Source organism: Notothenia coriiceps, unplaced genomic scaffold, assembly GCF_000735185.1.
Source record: "Notothenia coriiceps isolate Sejong01 unplaced genomic scaffold, NC01 NC01_scaffold00009659, whole genome shotgun sequence".
Lineage (NCBI taxonomy): Eukaryota > Metazoa > Chordata > Actinopteri > Perciformes > Nototheniidae > Notothenia > Notothenia coriiceps.
This window is the reverse complement of record NW_011342360.1, coordinates 141,090-161,297: the sequence shown is the minus strand read 5'-3', so window position 1 is coordinate 161,297 and position 20,208 is coordinate 141,090. Positions and strand designations below refer to the sequence as shown.

Below are 20,208 nucleotides of genomic sequence, written 5' to 3'. Positions count from 1 at the left end.
TAAGCGTGCCTGACATCAAGTCTGTACTTCAAGTTCTAATGAGAATGTTACTAAATGTGATATTTGGTAATAATATGCAAATAATACAATTTAAATAATGTTTTTACATTGACAAAATACATCTATTTTCACGATATTCAGGTTGGTATTATGTGAACAAATGTTGGCAACCGATTTTATTTTGAAAGTCAAAACCGGATGTTTCAATATTTCTTAAAGAATGTCACACTTGACGCTGTTCTTTCCACATACCCCGTGATATCCCAACAACATAACAAAGTGGGGGAACATGGCGAGTGGAGAGGAGGCCAGAAGACGCCCCTCGGTTACCTCCTCCTCGGTCGGCCTTGAGTCTCTGTTCGCTGCCGGGACTTCGGAGCAGATCTGCGGGGACGCGAGCCCGGAGCTGGTCCTCCTGCGGGAGAGACTCCAGGGCTGGCTCCAGCAGTATGAGCCCATCCTGCTATGGGTGCAGCGGCTGCTGGTGTGGGAGAGGCCGCTGTGCAGCATTTGTGTCGCCTTGACACTCAACACATTGTTCTGGTAACCATCCGAGTTTAGTCACGTGTTCACCTTTTTGTGACATCTCAATAATGTTGCGTTGAGTTAGCTGCGAGAAGATTGGTCAAAATAAGCTAATCCCACGTCTTTAGCATAATGCTAACGCAGCTTGCAAAACAGTTTAAAATTCATTTTTTCAGCTAGGAAAATTGAGCGTCATACATTACACACTGTCAGGTAAAACCATAGGGTAAAACAATATTTTGCAGACAAAATTAATAACAGGAGTTATTTTGAGGGGTTACACAGCCTAATCCTAACAAGCACTCATGTCATGCTCGCTGGCCCAGGCCCTGGTCACCAGCTGACAGTGACAGTTTACCAACAGAGGTGCAAATAGATGCATTTATTGACTTTAACTTGGTGATATGATTTATTTGCTGAACATCATCCAGACTGTGTGTGTGTCTCCACAGGCTGCTGTCATCCACCTCCCTGCGGCCTCTGTTCCTGCTGAGTGTGTCCCTGCTGGGACTCATGCTGCTGGAGAGATGGAAGCCCAAGATGCCCATCATCACCAGTAAGCCCTTTATGTAACTTGAATGGAAATCTCACATTCCCATTCTCAACCACTATAGGACTGGTTGATATTTAACAACATAAATATGTTACCAAATACAAACACTACATACACTTTTTATGCTGCAACGAAGCACAAACCTCCGAAAGAAATTTGGTAGAACCTGTTCACTCCTTAAGGCTCTGTAATAGTCTTGAAAAGCTTGTTTACTCATACACATTTCTGTGTTTACGATCAGCTGCTAATTGTGTGTTTTCTCCCACTGCAGTTCAACATGCAGAGCCTCCCCCTGTAAGGTGTGTAGTGTGTACATGATAAACAGATTACTTGTTTTGTAGTTTTTTCTTCATGACGCTTGTTTTATGTCTTCATATCCTGAAGTAATTCTGACGTCATGTTTTACATATCCATATAATCACAACAAATCAAGTCAAGTTTAGTCTGTTTATATTGGTGTTCATCTGTGTCATTACAATAACATGGAAACATGCATTACCTCTGCAAGCATTAAAGTACAGTCTGAAGCACTTTAACTACAGCTTTGGGTTTTTTTCAAATGTTGTTTCCTGTGTGTATTGTTGTTTGTGTGCAGCCACACGATGAGTGTGGAGCAGCACCTGCTCAGTGTCCCTGAGCTCAGCCACCACCTGGCTGAGGGCTTCCTGACCTACCGTCTGTACCTGCAGGAGACGCTGCAGTACAAACGGCAGAACCATGGCAAGGTACACCCTTTACTCTGCCTGTTGACACCCATTGTCACATATTCTCCAAGTGTTTGTATTCTTGGTTAATAAATGCAAATTCACATTGTAAACCTACAAGGCGTGATTTTAGCTGGCGCTGCAGTTACCAGACGTCCTCTTCCATCAAACACAAACACACCTGCACACACGCCACGTTTCACTTCCTTATTTTACCCCGTGCTGCTTTCAAATGTAAACAAACAAATTTGCTTACTTTACTCTGTTTCCCAGTTCTGTGGGATGATGTGCAGCAGCTGTTTTGTACTCTCTGTGGTTGGACATTATGTACCTGGAATCATGATCTCCTATATTATTGGTGAGTCTCTAATGGACATAAAGAAACTCTTGTGCTCCAGCCCTTCATTTACACTGGACTGTGTGTTTGCCCTGACTAACAGAGGGTGTGTGATAATAGATAAGGATACCATTCCCCTGTGGTTTGGCCTTCCCTGTTAATATCAGGTATCCTATTGCAACCCAATCTCCTATCTGATAGGTCATTCTTTTTATATTTGTAGTGAGAGGATATTTTATTCCAATCAACTCCTAAAACTTCACATTTAGATAACACAGCTTGATCTTCACTTCATAGTCAGCCTTTTTGTTTGCATGCTCCCTGTGAATGTGCAGCATTTTGCTTTGATACTCATGAAGGAAGAGGCAGTCTAAATCTTTTGTCTGTGCACCTGTTCAGTGCTGAGCGTGCTGTTATGGCCGCTGGTGGTGTACCATGAACTGATCCAGAGGATGTACACGGGCCTGGAGCCGATCTTCATGAAACTGGACTACAGCATGAAGGGAGAAACCGAGCACCGCAAGCACGACAAGAGAAGTGAGTGCCACGTTTTAGATTAAGGGCCTAACTCTCCGTGCACTACATCAAATTAAAACCCTGCAGCTATTGAAACGCATGCACGCAGGATTCAAGCACGCGAGGAGTTTTGAATCCAAGGAGATCAGCTTCTCTTTGCCCTTTTTATACTGACAACTGTAGATAGGTTTTAGATTTATAGTTAGATTAAATTGCATCACTTGATAAAGAAGGCGTGGATGGAGAATACTATTTTTGAAAACGAAATCTTGGACGTATTTTCATTCATGCTAATGTTCCTTGACTGCAAAGGGGTATTAGATTTAACGATATGGTTTTAAAAAGTCCTAACTGAAACGTGTTGAGATCTATTTAAAAATGTCGATGTGTGTTTTTTAACAGAGGTGAAGAAGGAGGGCGAGGAAGGGGACGAGCCGAGAGCTGAGACGGAGAGCGAGAGTGAGGAGGAGCTGTCCTGCTTCGCCACCACGGTACGGAGACACACCTGCAGACAGTACTCACATTACACATAGAGCAGGCTGGGGGGAGGTGTGTGTAGGTGTGTAGGTGTGTACTAGGTGTGTGTAGGTGTGTGTAGGTGTGTAGATGTGTAGGTGTGTGTAGATGTGTGTAGATGTGTAGGTGTGTAGGTGTGTAGATGTGTAGGTGTAGGTGTGTGTGTAGGTGTGTGTGTAGGTGTGTGTGTAGGTGTGTAGGTGTGTGTGTAGGTGTAGGTGTGTAGCTGTGTAGGTGTGTAGGTGTGTGTAGGTGTGTGTAGGTGTGTAGGTGTGTAGGTTTGTGTGTGTGTAGGTGTGTAGGTTTGTGTGTGTGTAGGTGTGTGTAGGTGTGTGTAGGTGTGTAGGTGTGTGTAGGTGTGTAGATGTGTAGGTGTGTGTAGGTGTGTAGGGGTGTGTAGGTGTGTAGGGCTGTGTAGGTGTGTAGGTGTGTGTAGGTGTGTAGATGTGTAGGTGTGTAGGTGTGTGTAGGTGTGTGTAGGTGTGTGTAGGTGTGTAGGTGTGTAGGTGTGTGTAGGTGTGTAGGGGTGTGTAGGTGTGTAGGTGTGTGTAGATGTGTAGGTGTGTAGGGTGTGTAGGTGTGTGTAGGTGTGTAGATGTGTAGGTGTGTGTAGGTGTGTATAGGTGTGTAGGTGTGTAGGTGTGTGTAGGTGTGTGTAGATGTGTAGGTGTGTGTAGGTGTGTGTAGGTGTGTAGGTGTGTGTAGATGTGTAGATGTGTAGATGTGTAGGTGTGTAGGTGTGTAGATGTGTAGGTGTGTAGGTGTGTAGGATTAACAGAAGCAGTAATAGTGTGGAAAGCAGGTTATGCTTATAAAGCTCTGCAGTGTTGTGAAGTAAATGGCTTTAAGCTATATATTTCAAGAACTACCACATTCCATTGATTTCAGCGCGTACTCTGTTTCATTCAAACACTGTAGTGTCAGGTGCTCAGTCACTAAGCTGGGTCTGTGGAATGAGATAAGACCTCCAGTTTAAGAATTTGAACAATAATGAGGGTTATCTGACTGGTCTCCAGCAGATTTACATAAAGCCTCACTTACTGTATATTCACCCTTTTATTGTTTTCCTCTCAAGGGCTCAATAAGTGCGATCATGAGAAGGATAATGATGCGTTTGTGTTATAGCAGTGATAACGCTGTGTTTCTGTTGTGTTGGTCAGGTGGATGCGAAGACCACCGCTCTGGCGATGGCCATCACAGACTCGGAGCTGTCGGACGAGGAGGTGTCCATCCTGGAGAGTGGGGGCTTCTCCGTGTCCAGAGCCACCACTCCTCAACTCACGGACCTCTCTGAAGGTAAAGCATCCTCATCTCAACATCCCTTTGTGCCCAAACTATGCCCTCTGTCCTTCTGGGTAATTACAGGATGTTCACATTTTGTCCTTTTACTGTATTTTTTCAACCTTGCTTTGTGAATGATATTCCGCTGATATGATCAAACGTTTTTTGCCATCTCATCCGTCCCACAGATCTGGACCAGCAGAGTGTACACAGCGACCCGGAGGAGGCCTACATGAGGGACCTCCCCGAGTTCCCCTCAGTGGAGGAGTTCCCCTCCATGGAGCTCCACTTCCCTCTGCGGGGCAGCGGTCAGGGAGACGGAGCCCAGGCCGGTGCTCCGCCAGAGGGGGAGCTGCTGAGCCCCATCAGCCTCCTCATCCAGCACCTCGCTTCTCCGCTCCACTTTGTGAACACGCACTTCAACGGCCACGCAGTGCCACCCGGGAGCGAGGGAGGGGAGGCAGCGGAGAGACAGGCGGGAGACGGGAAGGAAGATGCGGTTACCCAGGATGCACAGCAGTCGTTGGAGGCGCTGAGCGAGGAGATAGTAAGCACGGCCATCTCCACCGTGGTGCAGAACACTCTGTCGGCCCTGCTGCGCTCCAGCGAGGACCCCTCCCTGGCTGAGTTCCTCCCCACTGAAACCCCCCCGGGCCCTCTGGAGACCCCCACCACCGAGATCACTACAGTAGGGGCCGGCGAGGTCCTGGACGAAGCGGCGGAAAGCGGCGCCGGCGAGGTCCTGGACGAAGCGGCGGAAAGCGGCGCCGGCGAGGACGTCCCCGACGACACACTGGTTCCCACCGAAGAAGAGGACTTTGAGCTTCTGGACCAAAGTGAACTGGAGCAGTATGACGAGGGGCTGGACCTCACCTCTGACAGACAGGCGGGGGGTGGGGAGACCCCTCTGTCTCCTCAGCAGCCACCACAGTCATAGCTTCCCTGTTGCCTCACCCCCTTCTGTTTTTGTTTTTATTTGTACGTTAGACCTACATTATCTTCACACATACTGCTATATACAAAGCATTTATCAAAGTTAGCCGTTTAATACTGTCGGTCGCTGATAGGGGGGGGGGGACATGTTGAGATGACAAGGGTCTGTTCAGCCTCGGTTTAAAACTGGCTTGGGTTACAAGTCATAGAGACATCATTATTTTCAGGGGTTGCAATGTATTTGAAATCTGGATTTGGTTCATCTCACATTGAAATCTGTTTGATTAAAAAGCAGGTACGTTTCTTCCTGTGAGAATAATGATGCCTTTATTTCCCCCCTTGGCTAAGAGTGTAACCCTTCCATCTTGTTTTCATTCAGATGTTAGTCAGATGGGTCTATGGAGAGCTGTTGGATTATATAACTAATAATATATGCTATAAATTATTTAATTTAACGGTCAGTCAGTTTATTGTTAAGCTCAGGGGGAGTTTAAAACTAAATTCAATCCCCTAAATTACCCATAATGATTGTACGATATTATGTATTCCCAGAGTTAGAGTAGTGGAGCAATAGTCCTTCACCTTGTCCTCACCTCCAAGGTCTCCAAGGTTAGATTTCTGACAGAAGCACTCAGTCATTAGCGGTCTTTCACTTGTTGCCTGGAAATGGAAACGTTGACATTGTTGGATGTTGAACAGTAGTAGATCTTTACCCGTACACATAAGTGACTTTGTGGCAAGATATAAGAAATGTTCCTCGGTAATTGATGCCTCTTTTTTATCAATAGAGTCCATCCATACGTAATTGACTTTACTCTTGATTCACAACTCTATTGATAAGTGTTGTTATAAAAGCCCCAACTTTCTTTCCCTTGTAAAGTCATCACTGGGATATGTATATTTACCAAATAACCTCCTTTGTGCCACGACAAGTCCATGCATGTCCATGATCATTATTTGAGGCACATTTTTAAAGGATTATTGGAGCAGATTCTTTTTTTTGAGGGACATTGCAATTTAAAATGTTAGAAAATGACAAAAACGAAATCCAGCACTATGCTCGACTGTATCAAGAGGCCGGTTTTGCTTTCTGTAAACCACTCGGCATCCGAATCTCAGAGGTGGGTTGTACAAATTGAACATACCATGGCAGAATGTGTGTCCATTTCCCGACTTGTCGCAGCACTGTATTTGTACTAACCCGTCCTTTTTCAGTCGATGCCTCCTTGTGTATAGCGTAGAAATGCTAAAAAGGAACGTGTATATTCTGCATGTAAAAACAGAGCTCTGTTCAAGTTCTCCTTGTCGACTGACAAAGTATTGCACAATTTGTGAGGAAAGAAAAATCAATTTGAATGTTTCAGGTTAAAAGAGCCCATTAAATCTAGTTTGTTTATATTTCATTACCAACAAAGGGGAAGTCTCCAACTGCTAAGGCCAGGGATTACATCAGATGTATAGAAGGATATTAACAGGCTAGTCTGTGTATTGTAGTCGTGTGTTTTATGCTTAAAAATATCGCTTCTTGAACTATAAAAAAGGCACTTATTGAAATGTACAATTAAAGAAAAAGGAATATATTTTCTAATTTCTCCTTTTCCATAAACTACTCAGTTTGGTCTTTTACATCTGAAAATATAACAGCAACGAACGGGTTTCACAAAGCGGAAAAAACTTTATTGTCATGAAACTGGTCAAATAAAACTGCAACACCACATGTGAAAGTTTGAGAATAAAAGAACAAACTGAAACAAAAAAAAAGATGTGGCAGTGAGATTCTTCTGGATTACTTCATCATGTTTTAGTCTGTTTTATTTATCGCAACCGATCCCAGTTCTTTCTCCTGGGGGAGAAAAACACCTGTTAGAATTAGTTTTAAACCCCATGATTTGTCAGATTGTGAGCACCATTGTTCATTTGTGTGTAATTTCACAAACCTGCCGGAGTTCACTCGCCGCGATCTCAAGTCTCTCCTTCAAATTGTCTTCACGTGTCACATCAGACAGCACGGACCACTTCCTGTCTGTGAAAATGACCGGGACTGAGAGGACGATGCCATCTGGGAGATTATAGTCACCTACAAGCATCCAAAGAAGATTAGTTCAAACACAAGATAGATCAGCTAAAAACCAATGTCTGAGATGATTGTATCCTCCTCACCTGGGCAAAGCACTCCCAAAGAGAAGATCTCATCTGCACCGCAAATGCCATTCCACGCCTTTAGGACCTCGAGGATCCCATTAGCGAGCGACATGGGAGCAGCACGGCAGGTCTTTGAAGCCACAGCTGCACGCTGACAACGCACCAACTCCTGGAAGTCTGTTTCCAACCATTTCCTGGAAGAGAGAAGGAGATCATTCACCTTTTTTGGGGACGTTTCAACCGTACATTTCACCCATTGAACTGAATCCTCATTAGGGTACGGTTTGGTTGGCAGTTTTGCCATTTCATATCATTTATTTTTATTATGGCAAACCTTTCTTGGAGGATGTTTTTGGCTGGTTGGGAAAAGTAAGCCGGTCCTTTGATTGGCCCATCATAGTTGAACACCTTTGCTCTCTGGAGGTCAATATAGAAACTGCCGCTGATGTTTCCCCACACAATGACGTGTGTGACATCTACAGCAGAAGGGAGGGATCATTCATCTTGCTTAAGAAGGTGATGTATTTAAAATATCTATTAGAGGGATAATTTCCTACCTGACGTCCTCACTTTCAGCTTCCTTGCGATGATTGCCCTTGCTTCATTCTCCAGCTGAGTTGCCACGGTGACAAATTGGTTGCTGTCAATCAAGTTTACATTGTCCAAAAGTAGTGAGCATCTCAGGTTGACAAAGGAGTCCCCAGACACGATGACCTTTACCTCCCTGTTGGCCCGTGTGTCAATCAGCTGTCCATACTCTCTGTATCTGTCTGAAATTCTCTTCACCTTCTTCTTCATTTCCTCCTCATCTTCAGTATCACTGTCATCAGACCAACACTCATCCTGAAGTAGAATGACATCAGCTTCTTTAAAGGCCTGTTCCAGATCTGTGTGAATGGTCACCTGTGAATGGATACAGTTAGATAGCTTTGTTTTCCTTCTGATTTTGTTTAAAATATAGTCCCCAAAAAGAAGCATACTTGATATAGCAGAGGGAGTGCCAGGTTCTCCGTCTCCATCCTAAGCCACTGAAGTTGCTCCTCTTTCCCCTCCAGGTTTAAAAGGTGGAGGCTGATAGCTGAAGTGTTGGGGAACACCTCAGCAGAGAGCAGGTTGGGGATCAGGAAGTGGCCGGTTGGGCTGAGAGCGCTGGAAATACCCAATCTGTCAGCTAACTCTTAAAAAAAATGTCAACTTTTTTATTTTTATATTCAAACCAACCCACCTGCTGAGCCATATATGAAGGGGTTTAATAAGACTGACACGATGTTGCTCCTCTACGATTGAGTTCATCTTGGTTTCCAGATTCTCTGATGCAACACTCAGCATGATATCTGTAGGCATATCTGATGTGACGCTGTAATAGTCCTGCACAACAAGGGATGATAAAAATAACATTTGGCAGACCTAGACCTATAATCCAAGCCATTTGTTATACATATTTCTCACAGTTTAAAGAACATATAAGGAAGTCATTCATGGGGACAGAAATTATGCAGCATAACAGGATTTACTGTAGGTTTAGAAGGGTTATATACCTGACAATGCTCCAGGAAGTCACTAAACCCCCCTAAAAGCATCGCTTTCCCCCCTTGGTCCACCAGCTCCCTCCAAACCAAAGGGGACTGCTCGTGCTTCCAGCCATTTCTTGTGCAGGTGTCCTCGAGCCATTCCTATCGAGAGACAAGTGAGAGGAAACAGGATAAATATACCGATGATTTGTAAGTCAAAGAGACTTAATATAGTTTAAAATAAGCAATATTACCTTCCATGCATGTGGAAGGACTGAGATCTTGTGGATCCTGAAGTTTGGCAGACATCCCTGCAGACTGTCTGCTAATAGTTCCGCTTTGGCGTAATGTGGGCAGTCCGTTTTGCCTGAAGAGATAACAAGTGTAGCAGTTGTATGTTTTATATTCTACAGCAACACGTTAAAAGAAAATGAGTTAGATCACACTTTACCAGCGAGCACAAATTTAGCCATTGCATCCCGGATGGCGTCGGTTGCTAGGAAACTGTGGGTGTAGCGCTTATTTGAGTCCGTGTAGGAAGCGCTGCAAACGAACATAAAACCAGGGCCTGTTATTGCGATGAATAGGAGGCCTATCATTAAACATGTCCACCATTTAGTGGTATAAAGCGTGATAAATATTGTACTTGATATGTTGTATATTTACAATGACCATTTTTTACTATATTGTGACAGTTCGTGCTTAACCGGGTTGACAGGGGGACTTAATATGGCAGCGCACACAGCACGGAGCACTGGAGCAGCGCATGGGAGTGCTAGCAAACATTAGTATCGTTTTAGTGTAATGTAGCCCTGTGTCCCTTAGTTTAACACATTTCAACTCAAATGTAACATGTTTCAGCAAGTGCCGTGTGTTTCTTTTTGACAGTTACTTGTATGTTGGAGTAATAAGGTATGGTGCGTCACTTTGCTAACATTAGGTGATGTGAGCTAGCCAGTGTTTTTGGAGGAGCCAGTCCGTTGACCTTGTGTTTATCTTCAGTCATAGTACTTTGTAATACTTCATTTTTACTAATTACTTATTTGAGGTAACCGTCTATGTGGCCAATAATGTAAATAAAGTGTTGACTGAAGCTAATTTGGAAGTAAATGCCATACTTTTTTACATTTTACTCAAGTTGCTAGCTAAATACCTGATTGAGATTGTCCCTTCACATAGGGGCAGTGCGTAAATTAAGGACGCAAGGACTCTTTCTATCTCGTCCCCTAAGTCATTACAGTACAATGTCTGCCTGGGTGACAAAAGAGGTAATGAGATGGGGATGCCTTTGCAGCCGCAGGTCTCTATGGCAACGGAGCAATCTAATGGGGAAGAAATCACCCAAATACACAACTTTCCCCAGTCAGCAGTTAGCACACATATGGGGCACAAAGCACCATCAGACATGCCTGGAAAGCAACCGTGTGAGTTCAGTGAGGTTCTACTCAAAGGAGACGATTCACAGTGAGGTCCTGGAAGAGAAGGAGCCTCTTTCCTCTCCCCTGGTAAAGTCTTCGCTGCCCGATGAGAACCAATCTGATGAGACAGCCCCAAACGAGACACAGTTGACTTCATCTTTAATGGACCGCCTGAAAAGCTGTATGTCCCCGTCAGACGTGTTGGAGCTCACCTCTGAAAATGCACCCACGGTTAAGCAGATCAGCTCGTGCCTGTGCCACATCTGGTTCATCACTAAGAAGATGTCGATTGATAACCACCGCTACGAGCTGCAGCTCATGTTTGACCATCCTGGTTTTGACGTGCTGCTGCAACAAGCCATGAAGAATGTGGGGCGAATGGGCAATGGAAACGTAGCTTATTCTCTCCTGAGTATGGTCAATCTTGGGGTTCCTCAGGGCAGCCGTGTAATCCAGACTTTTCTCCGACACTGCCAGGTAGTTTGCGAAAGATTGACCATCAACGAAATGTAATTTTCCATTTGGAAATGTTTTTGTTTTTAACCCGAGTTAATGTTATTGTCCACTTACAGGAGAATCTGAATGGCTTTGATGAGAGGAGCTTGTCCATCTTGGCCTCCTGTCTGCGAAACATGGAGCAGAGTAACAACACTGATGCACTGAAGGATGGCGTGAGGTCAGGATTGTGGTGTTGTTGTTAGGAAGACCCCTTGAGATATTTACATGACACATTTTTTTTCAGATTTGGAAACATTTTCGTTTTTTTGTGGCTGTGTCCTAGGATGGTGGTTGAGGCCCGTCTTCCCAACATCAAAAACGTAATGGCTCTGCAGAATACGATGCGTATGTTGGGCAAAGACACCCCAATAGACCTCAAACGGAAATTCGAGGTTGGTTTATGAGTCCTGATTTTAACCGTATATTGAGACCCTGATTTATTTGATTCTAAAGTTCTCGAAGTTTATAATTGTGCAGAAATGTCCTTGACTGCTCATGACATTATCTAATAACAGCTCATTGAAATATCATAGTATTTATAAACTACAGGGCATGACCAAGAAATGTCTTGTGTTTCACTGTCTATGCAACTGAATCCATTCCCCATTGACTCATTCTGTCCCCTGCTTCCTCCAGGCGAAGGCCTTATCAATGTCAAAGGACTTCAGCCTTTTAGACTCCCAGCACATAATCACCGCTATGGCCACAATGAAGTTCTTCTCCAAACCACTGCTGGACATCTGCAGTAAGATAACTCAAGGTAAACACGGCTCTGAATTCTAGTCTATAAATGAAATCAGAAGTATTTTCTCGTTGTTTGATTAACCTGCTAATCCCTCCTTTGGTAGAAAACATCGATGGGATCCCCTTCAACGCACTGTTTGAAACCATGCAGTCGTTCAGGCAGCTGCAATACAGAGACTTGGAGGTGCTCACTAACATGTCAGAACACGCCGCCTCTATGATCGACATATGGACTAAAAAACAGGTGCTGCAGCAGAACCCTCGTAAAATCTCAATAATACAAAGAAGCTAAGCAAGAATCTATCTTTACAGGGTTCTTACGGTCATTAAAAACCTGGAAAAGTCATGGAAATGGTCTAAATAGTCTAAATGCTAATTCCAGGCCCTGGAAAAAAAACAATATTTTTCCCAAAGTTTTGGAAAAGTCATGGAAATGTAACTAAAGTTGCATCAAATATAATTNGTGGAGCTTTACGGCCTGAAACCAGAACATTTAATGGACGAAAAACTCTTCAATGCAGTCGTTCTCAAACGCGCTCATATTTCAGTTCCAGGATGCAGTGAAGAGTTTTTCGTCCATTAAATGTTCTGGTTTCAGGCCGTAAAGCTCCACCTGCTGCAGTCAGTGCTCCCTGGATGCTTCTCGTGTGGGGTAATGTGTTTCAGGCTCTTCATCAGACGTTGGATTTAGACAAACCGCAGGATTTAATCCCGTTTCCACTCTCAGACGGAGCTGTGAAGCGGCCGGTTTCGTCCTCTAAGTAGACGAGGCGCCGTCCTGCTCTCACAGCCAGGAGGTGGGGGGGTCTGTGTGTGTGTGTGTGTGTGTGTGTGTGTGTGTGTGTGTGTGTGTGTGTGTGTGTGTGTGTGTGTGTGTGTGTGTGTAGGAGGAAAAGAGTGAGAACATGCGTTTGTGTGTGTGATTCCCCGTGTGTATTCTTTTTGCAATTTAAAAGTGAGCCTCAGATGGAGTTTGTGGGTAATTGGACAGGAAACACAAATATTGCAGGAATGTCAAGAATACTACGAAAACCTATTGTACACGATGAATCAGTAAGAAAGGCTTATTTCTCATTATGGTATAAATCCTTTATTAAATAATCATAACAATAATTATAATAACAATCATAAAAAGAGCATTTCTGTACAAAGTCCCCTTCAAAACAACAACAACAGCAGTCCGAGCAGTGCGAAAGGGGGAATCCCGTCCTTTTAAAATTTTATTTAGCCTACGTGTTTTGGTCCTCCCAGGCAGAAGGGGGCGCTGGGACACTGTCACTGTCAGCGTCAACTTTCTGTTTCTGATACCGGCTCCAAAGGCAAGCTGGACCCCCGAGGCTCCAAGGCACTTTGAAGAGAGTCAGTGGGGTCCAGAGAAGAGGGCCTCAGAGGAGAGGGCCTCAGAGGAGTGTGTGTGTGTGTGTGTGTGTGTGTGTGTGTGTGTGTATGTGGTGACAGCGAGATGGGATGAAATGTGTGTGTATTGAATCCATGGGGCATTTCTGTACTCCATGGTCTAAAATATATACCGTAAGCTTCTCAGCCGCAACTGTTGTTCCCTTTGAGTCTCAGAGTTTATGAGTGTGTTCATGTTCTGTATACATCTTTATATACAAGTGAAGTAATGTGTGTGTGTGTGCGCGTGGGAGTTGACTTCCTCTCCCACCCTCTTCTTCTCATGGCTTACGAGTCCATCAAGAGCGTGCAATACAAGACCCTTTCTGATTGGTTCAAAAACAGTCCCGAAGAATGCCTGCCTTGCGAGAGCCGACATTTAAAAAAAACAAAAACAAAACAGGCCACAATTAGCCAGTAGTTTGAGGTGGGGGTGGTGTGCTCTGTGTGTATGTGTGAGTAAGGGGGGATAGGTCCTTTAATCATGGCTTTTGAGGTCCACGTGGAAAGAGAAAAGATATGGATACCTCTTCTCTTGTCTTCGTGTTGCCTCAACTTTCCTTTTCATCATTTCCGTGGACAGTTTCTTTTAAGGCGTGTTGTGTGTCCGGGGCACGCAGTTAGTTTTATTTCCCCGCAGAAAGCCCATGGCCCCTGTGAGAGAGCAGGGGTCTCATTGTCTCTCTGTTTGTCTTCAGTGGTTCTCAGTCCCTCACCAGCAATCCATAGGTTGCACCGACCAAAGCTCCTTGACCTTTTTACCATTAACCACAATGTAAACATGACCTTCTATTTGACAGGAACCAGTAACAACTAAATCTAACAATAACTCTCTCTGTCATTAAAAGAATGTGTTAAAAAGCTCCCACCCAGCCCAAACTCCCCACCTCTACACACACATACGCCTCTTTTTTTTTCTACTTATCTGCCATCACAGGCTGGCGGTAGGCCAGAAGGAAAACATTAAACAGAGAGGAACGGAGCGATGGACGTCTGGGACTAAAAATACCGCAGACTGTCAGGAACTAAGAGGATAACTGAGGCTGATAGGTAGCAGAGTCAACGGACGGAACAAAAAAAGCCAACAGGCCACACAAAGGAGCTAAGTTCTAGGCCACTGTGTTCACATGTGATCAAAAGACGCTTGCTAAGCACGTTCCTAACCTACCACCTTTCCAACACAACGTGTTCTGTGTAGCTTACAGTATCCTGCTTCAAAACTTCACCTGGTACAAATCTAGGATGCATTTATACACGTTTGGTGGAACAGGATTCTGTAATTGATATGTGTAGATACTTTTTGAGGCGTAACATCCCCGCAATGGAACGATCCATCTGGGTAACCCCAGTCTTTCTCTCATTGGTTATTTCACCACAAAAATACTACCAACACTGGACCGTGCCACGTTTTTAGATCTTTGAAGTTCCCATTTGAGCTAAATAAAAGTGGCTTTCTGTTGTCCATATGTCTGAGGATCTGCACCACTCACTGAGGAAATCAACTAAAGGTGAGGAAATGAAGAATAAAGTGAGAGGTTTTCACAGAATGGCAGCATCTCTCGCTCCGTCTCCCCTCTCGTGAAGCCTCCTCACGCCTCGGTGCAGCAGCGCTGTTGGTTCAGCTTGACCTTGTGCTTGAGGCCGTCGTACAGTTCGAAGTTGTAGTTCTCCAGGGTTGTGGAGGAGCGTGACGACAGGCCGCTGTAGGAGCAGGTGCAGTACAGCAGGAGGCCGGCGCACACCGCCCCCAGCACCACGCCCAGGGAGCTCATCACGATGATGGTGACCAGGATGGGGTCCAGGGTGTACAGCCACGAGTTGTCCTTCTCCGAGACGCGGGTCACCGGAGGGTCGGAGGACGGGGACGCTGTGTTCCACTCCGGGAAATGTAAAACTGTGAAGGGAAGAGAAAAGTTAGCTACACGCCACTCAGAAGTGACTACATCTGATCAAAGGTGTTGCTTTGACTTACCTCCACCAAGAGAGTCTCTGCCACTGAAAAGACGTCCATCTCCAAATTCATTGGGTCTTCTAACTGTTAAAAAGAAACACGAAAATATAAGTCTTGAAGCATAAAACCATAACATAATTGAAGTTATAAAGCTTTTTGCTGTTCCATATTTAAAACCATTACAATCAACAGGTGGCACTGGTTATTCACATTTTTACTGATAAACAACCCTTTATATCACATGTATTCTGTATTCAGCGTCCATATACACACACATGAGTCTGGGAATAATAGAAAAATATGACTTTATTAATAGAGAAAGATCATTATGATACATTCCTGTCAAACACACAGTCATCACATAGCATACTGATGGTATAAGACTGTTCATTCTGTGTGGATAAAGATGCAAACATCGAATAAGCAACATCATTATCACCGGTAAATTCATCGACACGGGTACTGTCAAACTTAAGAGTGGTGCATAAGATGATTAAAGAAAAAAAAACTAATGGCCACATTTAAGTAGGGGTGTGAAGTGATATGTATGAGAGTGTCTGAATTGGATGATTATAAGTGTTGTTAAAACTTGCAGCGGCTGCAACACTTGAGCCAAATAGCTGGAGTGTACTTTAGATGAGTTTCCTCCTTACACTGTGTGTGTGTGTGTGTTTGCGCTCGCTGCTCTTGGCAGGCATGCATAGTGGGAGTAACTGCTTGGCAAGGCACACGTCTGGATCTGGGGGTCTTTAGATGGCCAATGGCGTTATTAATACCGTTTCCGGGGCAACTGAAGTTGGCAGCGGATTGGGCGACGGAGGTGCGGTAGATGGGAGGGAAAAGTGCTTACCGCAGCCTTAATAAATGTTATCCGTCCATTAACTAATTACAACTATTAGAGGCTTGGAGCGTGACGGTGTGGAGATGGCAGAGTACGGTGCCCCCCCCCCACCCAAGTTGATTTAAAAGCCTGTGGTGAGAGCCTGCCAAAAACCCTCCTTTTTCTCCGCCAATAGAAAAGTGCAGCTTCGAGATTGTGGGCGACAAATGGAGGTGCTTTCTGCTGAGCTGCGGGCGAGGAGGTGATGGATTTCTGCTGGTGCGACAGATCCCGAGAGCACGGGCCGTTAAGCCACAGAGTGAAGACCTCAATTCCATTCAATCTGAGGAGTTCAAATGGACTCGTGTCAAATCTCGCCACCTCTCTACCGACTGATGAGAGAAAAATAGGGGCCAATTTCTCTATGTCAGTAAAAATGATTAGAAACGTCCCAATAAAACATGTTTTAAGATCCCAGATATATGTTCAACGTGAATAAGAAGTGCATTCACTATGATTTATATTATGTTAAAGCCATTCATGGCCTCTTATGGCACTTTAGGAAGAAGCATCACTAGCTCTGCTCTGGTTCTCATAATGCCTGGGATCCCTCTGAAGGGTGCGCAGATACACTTATTACTTCCAGCTGGTCCAGTGGCATTGTGGGATTTGTAGGAGCATAAATCAAAAGCAAAATGGTGATGGCAGACAGCTGTGTCTATTTACAACCCTAAAAACAACAAGCGTATATTCCCACTGAAAACACAACAAGGCTGGGCTCAGCATGGGTTTCATCTGGGCGGCTCAGGGACATATGGAGGAACAATGGGGGTGGGTGGTATGTAGCATAAATGGGAGTGGGAACAACGTGCTTTATTACGCCAGAGAATCAAGATGAAACACTAAACACTGAGGACGGCTGCATCCATCACTGACTGACGCCTTTATCAGGAACAGACAAGACGTTCAATCAAAGAGCTGGTTATCTCCATTTGTGGTGCAGCACTTAAAGTATGATGGATTTGCATTCCTTTGTTTTTAAATGTGAACATGCTCTGTTGAAAAAGCACAATGGAGAGATTTTTCCTAACAACCCCCTCACTATTGGTACAACTCATATCACAGCTTTCTCGTGTTGTTATTACAGAGATACCAAGAGCTTTATTTTTCCGGGGCTTGCCAGATCATTTCCACAGCCAGCACGTTGAATGCCTCTCAGCCTAACAGTTTCCTCGTCTCTCTCTCAGCGCTGCAGAGCTCCAGGGTCTCTGGGGTCTTGTTTCAGCCCGTGGTTTGGCAGCTCCGGCTGGCTCTTGCAGCAGGAGCGGCTCGACCCCTTCTCTTTGCAGCCCACACATGTCTGTGTGTGTCCGGGCTGGGGTCAGTCCAGGAGGACCGCTGGGGTTATGAGCAGCCAGACGGCACTCAATGGGCCGAGACAAGCTGTTCAGATAAATAACTTACTCAGACTTTAGTCCTCTCATCACGAGCAGCACAGTGTGAAATGTCAACAGCAAACTCCTTAATGGAACAGAGAAAAAACCCAAGCGACATCCATCCAGGCAGAGAGGGAGGTGTTTCTTTAGCAAATGTTCACATGGCAGTTTAGTCATCATCACCCTCTGTAAACTAAATGAGGGTGGGGGTCGTCCAGTGGATGTTCTGCCAATCACACTGACATCACACGTACGCCCTGCTCTGCCAAACACACGTAGCTAATGCTCCTCCCTCAGCAGAGGGTCCGGTGTCGGTCCCGGCTGTCCAGCCTCACGGTCAGGACTGGCTCCACCCCTGGGGCGGCCATACTGGAGGACCAGTTAGAGTACTGGAAGCACTGCGAGGAGCTGTGATAGGCCACCGACAGCTGGCTCTTCTTGGTGGCCAGGTGTTGTCGGCAGCAACAGAGGGCCCTGACAAAGATGGCCACCGCCAGGAGAAGGAGGGCGACCCCCGCGGCCATAATGTAATACCAGTGGATGGGTAAGGGAGGCACAGGAACGCCTCCCCCTGGTGGAGAGATACAGAGTGATTGGCCAGCGGGAAAAGAGAGGAGTGGCACTTTTCTACATTTAATTCTTTAGTTTCTATCCCTGTTGTTCTTCATCATATGAACAGCAGGCGTGCACCTCGTATGAGCATGCACAAGCATGCCAGTTGCAAAAATGAAAACAAATCTCCAAGGCCAAAAATAAAAGTAAAAATGCATCCATGTCTCTCATGTAGCTGGGGTTGCAGTTGGAGTTTTCACACCAAGACCATCGAGGGATTTGGGTTGAAATCAGTCCAATGGTTGATCCAGTCAAATTAATTTTTCAAAAAAAGCTCCAATGGAATGACTTGGTGTGAAACAGAAGCCAAAACAATTAGTTATAAGCACCCACACACATTGAATTAGGAAGCTTCCTCTTCCTGTTTCACACTGGCACAGGAAGTCACTGCCCCCCCGATAAACCTCATGCAAGAATCAGTGGGATCCAATGTTCCAGAGCTCTCTGAGCTGATATTGGACTGGGATTTGTTATTTATCTGGCTGGAGATGGCAGATTTGTTTTGAGTGCATCATTTATCCTGTTCTCTGTTCGTGGTTTCTGATTTTCTTCTTTCTCATGCATCCTCCTGCTGGCCAGTCCTCTCCCCCCTCAAGACAAGCTCCGTCTCCTTGGAGACTATCTCCACAGATCTTATACGCTGCTAACCCTGGCTTGAACCCTCTTCTCAAATTCTTGGTAAGTACTAACTAACCACCTTCCAAGAAGATTTGATTCGCCTGCTATGTGAAAAGGATCCCCTGAAGACATGGACAACTTTAAAATAAAGCCCGGGTGTTCCTTCAGACAGAGAGCTGTAAGACCGAGAGAATGTCAAATTGAACTAGGGAAGGTGAAGCAGAGCTGAATACATCCTGATTTTTGGACCGTGTCACATCATTACAGAGGGAAATGGTGCGTGTTGCTGCTACTTCACACTGCACACACTCATTAGACAGAGCTGAGTTAGGGAGAGGAGAGAGACACCGCGCCTGCCTCTGCTCAGTCACTCTATCTGATTGCTTTCCACTGGGGACACTGGTGTGTGTGTGTGTGTGTGTGAGGTGATGTTCATGTGTGTGTTTGTGCATGTTTATCAAGGGTTAGAGACTATGTGTGAGTGTGTGTGTGAGGCAGACGAGTAGAAAAGCTGAAGAAGTGCACACACATCACATTCGCACTGAAACCGCCGGGCTCTTATCTTATTGGAAGACATTATGAGATGCCAAAACACTAACATCAATCTCAGAGTCCCCCAGGATGCTCCAAATATTTTTCATGAGGCAGACAGTTATTTAAAACCCTTCAGGCTGTGTCAGGCAGTGAGAATATGTAGCTCTTTTCAAATATCTGACTCCATGAGGTGCGCTTGATTTAGCTTGCCTTGCACGCAGAGTTAGCTCTTTGGAGACTAACGCTTTGTTTCCACTGAGACTGACAAGGTAAAACTAGTGCACAACAGCTCAGTGAGATTATTCATTTGGCATTTTTTAAATTTAGATTTTAGCGAGGGGTTTAGTATTTGATTGGTGATGTGCACATGCCGATGCCATGAACCACCAGTTTGAATAATGAATGCAGATATATTCATCTGGAGTCACACAGCTATAGCCGACTCAGCCTCTGTGTTGCTGCGTTGGGCTTTTTATTTAAGTGTTTGATACAACTCGGTGCCACCAAGCAGCAAAACCCCAGGCTAGTGCAAACCAACGGGCAGGAAGCAAGACCACAGAGGAAGTGACATCATATCGGAGTCAAACTCACCTGGGTTTTCAGGAGAAAACGCTGCGAAGGGTTCTGCGAGGACAAAGAGAGAGGCATGGAGACAGGAGGGAGAGAGACAACTGTTAGATAGCTTTAAATAAGATGGGAAGAGTCAGCCAAATGTCACACAAATGTCACAAGACTATCAAAGTCCTCCTGAGGAAATGTGAGTTAATTCCTCAGATAACTCACATGAGTTATGGCATTTACTCGGCTGCTTTGCCAGAATGCAATTTCAGTAGTGGAGAATCTAAATCTAAGATGGGCTGAGTTTATGGGCTACGTGTGTGTGTGTGTGTGTGTGTGTGTGTGTGTGTGTGTGTGTGTGTGTGTGTGTGTGTGTGTGTGTGTGTGTGTGTCATCGCAAAGTTCACGCATTTCAAGTTGTTTATCTGCCGAGGCCAGTTAAACTGGAGCGAGCAGGTTTTTTATTTTTCTGGCTTGCTGCAAATGCACAGAGCAGAACCTTTACTTTGATTGGCTGGAATGCAAACACAGAGAACTGATATATATGTGTGTGTGTGTGTGTGTGTGTGTGTGTGTGTGTGTGTGTGTGTGTGAGCAAGTGACCCT

The 20,208-nt window shown here is 45.0% G+C and overlaps 4 protein-coding genes across 6 annotated transcripts in view; 2 read left to right on the top strand and 2 right to left on the bottom strand.

Annotated features, from left to right (window-relative positions):
• Positions 1 to 244: 244 nt before the first annotated feature.
• retreg2 (reticulophagy regulator family member 2) lies at positions 245 to 6,736 on the top strand. Of its 2 annotated transcripts, XM_010771186.1 has the most exons (10): positions 245 to 543; positions 978 to 1,081; positions 1,350 to 1,377; positions 1,674 to 1,803; positions 2,056 to 2,140; positions 2,519 to 2,656; positions 3,038 to 3,126; positions 4,312 to 4,447; positions 4,621 to 5,135; positions 5,172 to 6,736. In XM_010771186.1, the coding sequence occupies exons 1-10, from the start codon at positions 290 to 292 to the stop codon at positions 5,367 to 5,369; spliced, it is 1,677 nt and encodes a 558-aa protein (XP_010769488.1). In that variant the 5' UTR covers positions 245 to 289; the 3' UTR covers positions 5,370 to 6,736. The 2 variants fall into 2 exon arrangements, with proteins under 2 accessions (XP_010769488.1, XP_010769487.1); XM_010771185.1 differs by having other exon boundaries at positions 246 to 543; positions 4,621 to 6,736.
• Positions 6,027 to 9,510, bottom strand: mdh1b (malate dehydrogenase 1B, NAD (soluble)). The gene is made up of 10 exons (XM_010771187.1): positions 9,470 to 9,510; positions 9,273 to 9,385; positions 9,046 to 9,180; positions 8,733 to 8,875; positions 8,488 to 8,656; positions 8,065 to 8,410; positions 7,842 to 7,983; positions 7,526 to 7,701; positions 7,303 to 7,442; positions 6,027 to 7,208 (listed from the first exon to the last, which is right to left on the bottom strand). The coding sequence occupies exons 1-10, from the start codon at positions 9,489 to 9,491 to the stop codon at positions 7,167 to 7,169; spliced, it is 1,428 nt and encodes a 475-aa protein (XP_010769489.1). The 5' UTR covers positions 9,492 to 9,510; the 3' UTR covers positions 6,027 to 7,166.
• Positions 9,511 to 9,739: 229 nt separating this feature from the next.
• Positions 9,740 to 12,014, top strand: LOC104945504 (FAST kinase domain-containing protein 2-like). 2 transcript variants are annotated; one of them, XM_010771189.1, is made up of 6 exons: positions 9,741 to 9,930; positions 10,198 to 10,913; positions 11,009 to 11,112; positions 11,218 to 11,326; positions 11,571 to 11,694; positions 11,783 to 12,014. In XM_010771189.1, the coding sequence occupies exons 2-6, from the start codon at positions 10,263 to 10,265 to the stop codon at positions 11,968 to 11,970; spliced, it is 1,176 nt and encodes a 391-aa protein (XP_010769491.1). In that variant the 5' UTR covers positions 9,741 to 9,930; positions 10,198 to 10,262; the 3' UTR covers positions 11,971 to 12,014. The 2 variants fall into 2 exon arrangements, with proteins under 2 accessions (XP_010769490.1, XP_010769491.1); XM_010771188.1 differs by having other exon boundaries at positions 9,740 to 10,913.
• A 966-nt stretch (positions 12,015 to 12,980) lies between these two features.
• nrp2a (neuropilin 2a) overlaps positions 12,981 to 20,208 on the bottom strand; it is an 8,370-nt gene continuing 1,142 nt past the window's right edge. The window contains exons 2-4 of the mRNA XM_010771202.1: positions 19,636 to 19,726; positions 15,046 to 15,108; positions 12,981 to 14,967 (exon numbers count right to left, since the gene is read on the bottom strand). Coding sequence (XP_010769504.1) covers positions 14,663 to 14,967; positions 15,046 to 15,108; positions 19,636 to 19,726 — 459 coding nt within the window. The 3' untranslated portion in view covers positions 12,981 to 14,662. The remainder of the gene's footprint in view (positions 14,968 to 15,045; positions 15,109 to 19,635; positions 19,727 to 20,208) is intronic.

Excerpts from the sequence above, each read along its gene's own strand:
- retreg2 (XM_010771185.1), top strand. The coding sequence starts at position 290 with ATGGCGAGTGGAGAGGAGGCCAGAAGACGCCCCTCGGTTACCTCCTCC. Across the intron at positions 1,378-1,673 it reads GCAGAGCCTCCCCCTGTAAG|CCACACGATGAGTGTGGAGC; the intron begins GTGTGTAGTGTG and ends GTTTGTGTGCAG. Across the intron at positions 1,804-2,055 it reads AACGGCAGAACCATGGCAAG|TTCTGTGGGATGATGTGCAG; the intron begins GTACACCCTTTA and ends TCTGTTTCCCAG.
- mdh1b (XM_010771187.1), bottom strand. The coding sequence starts at position 9,491 with ATGGCTAAATTTGTGCTCGCTG. Across the intron at positions 9,386-9,469 it reads GGCTAAATTTGTGCTCGCTG|GCAAAACGGACTGCCCACAT; the intron begins GTAAAGTGTGAT and ends TTATCTCTTCAG. Across the intron at positions 9,181-9,272 it reads TCCTTCCACATGCATGGAAG|GAATGGCTCGAGGACACCTG; the intron begins GTAATATTGCTT and ends GTCTCTCGATAG.
- LOC104945504 (XM_010771188.1), top strand. The coding sequence starts at position 10,263 with ATGTCTGCCTGGGTGACAAAAGAGGTAATGAGATGGGGATGCCTTTGC. Across the intron at positions 10,914-11,008 it reads CTTTTCTCCGACACTGCCAG|GAGAATCTGAATGGCTTTGA; the intron begins GTAGTTTGCGAA and ends GTCCACTTACAG. Across the intron at positions 11,327-11,570 it reads ACCTCAAACGGAAATTCGAG|GCGAAGGCCTTATCAATGTC; the intron begins GTTGGTTTATGA and ends TGCTTCCTCCAG.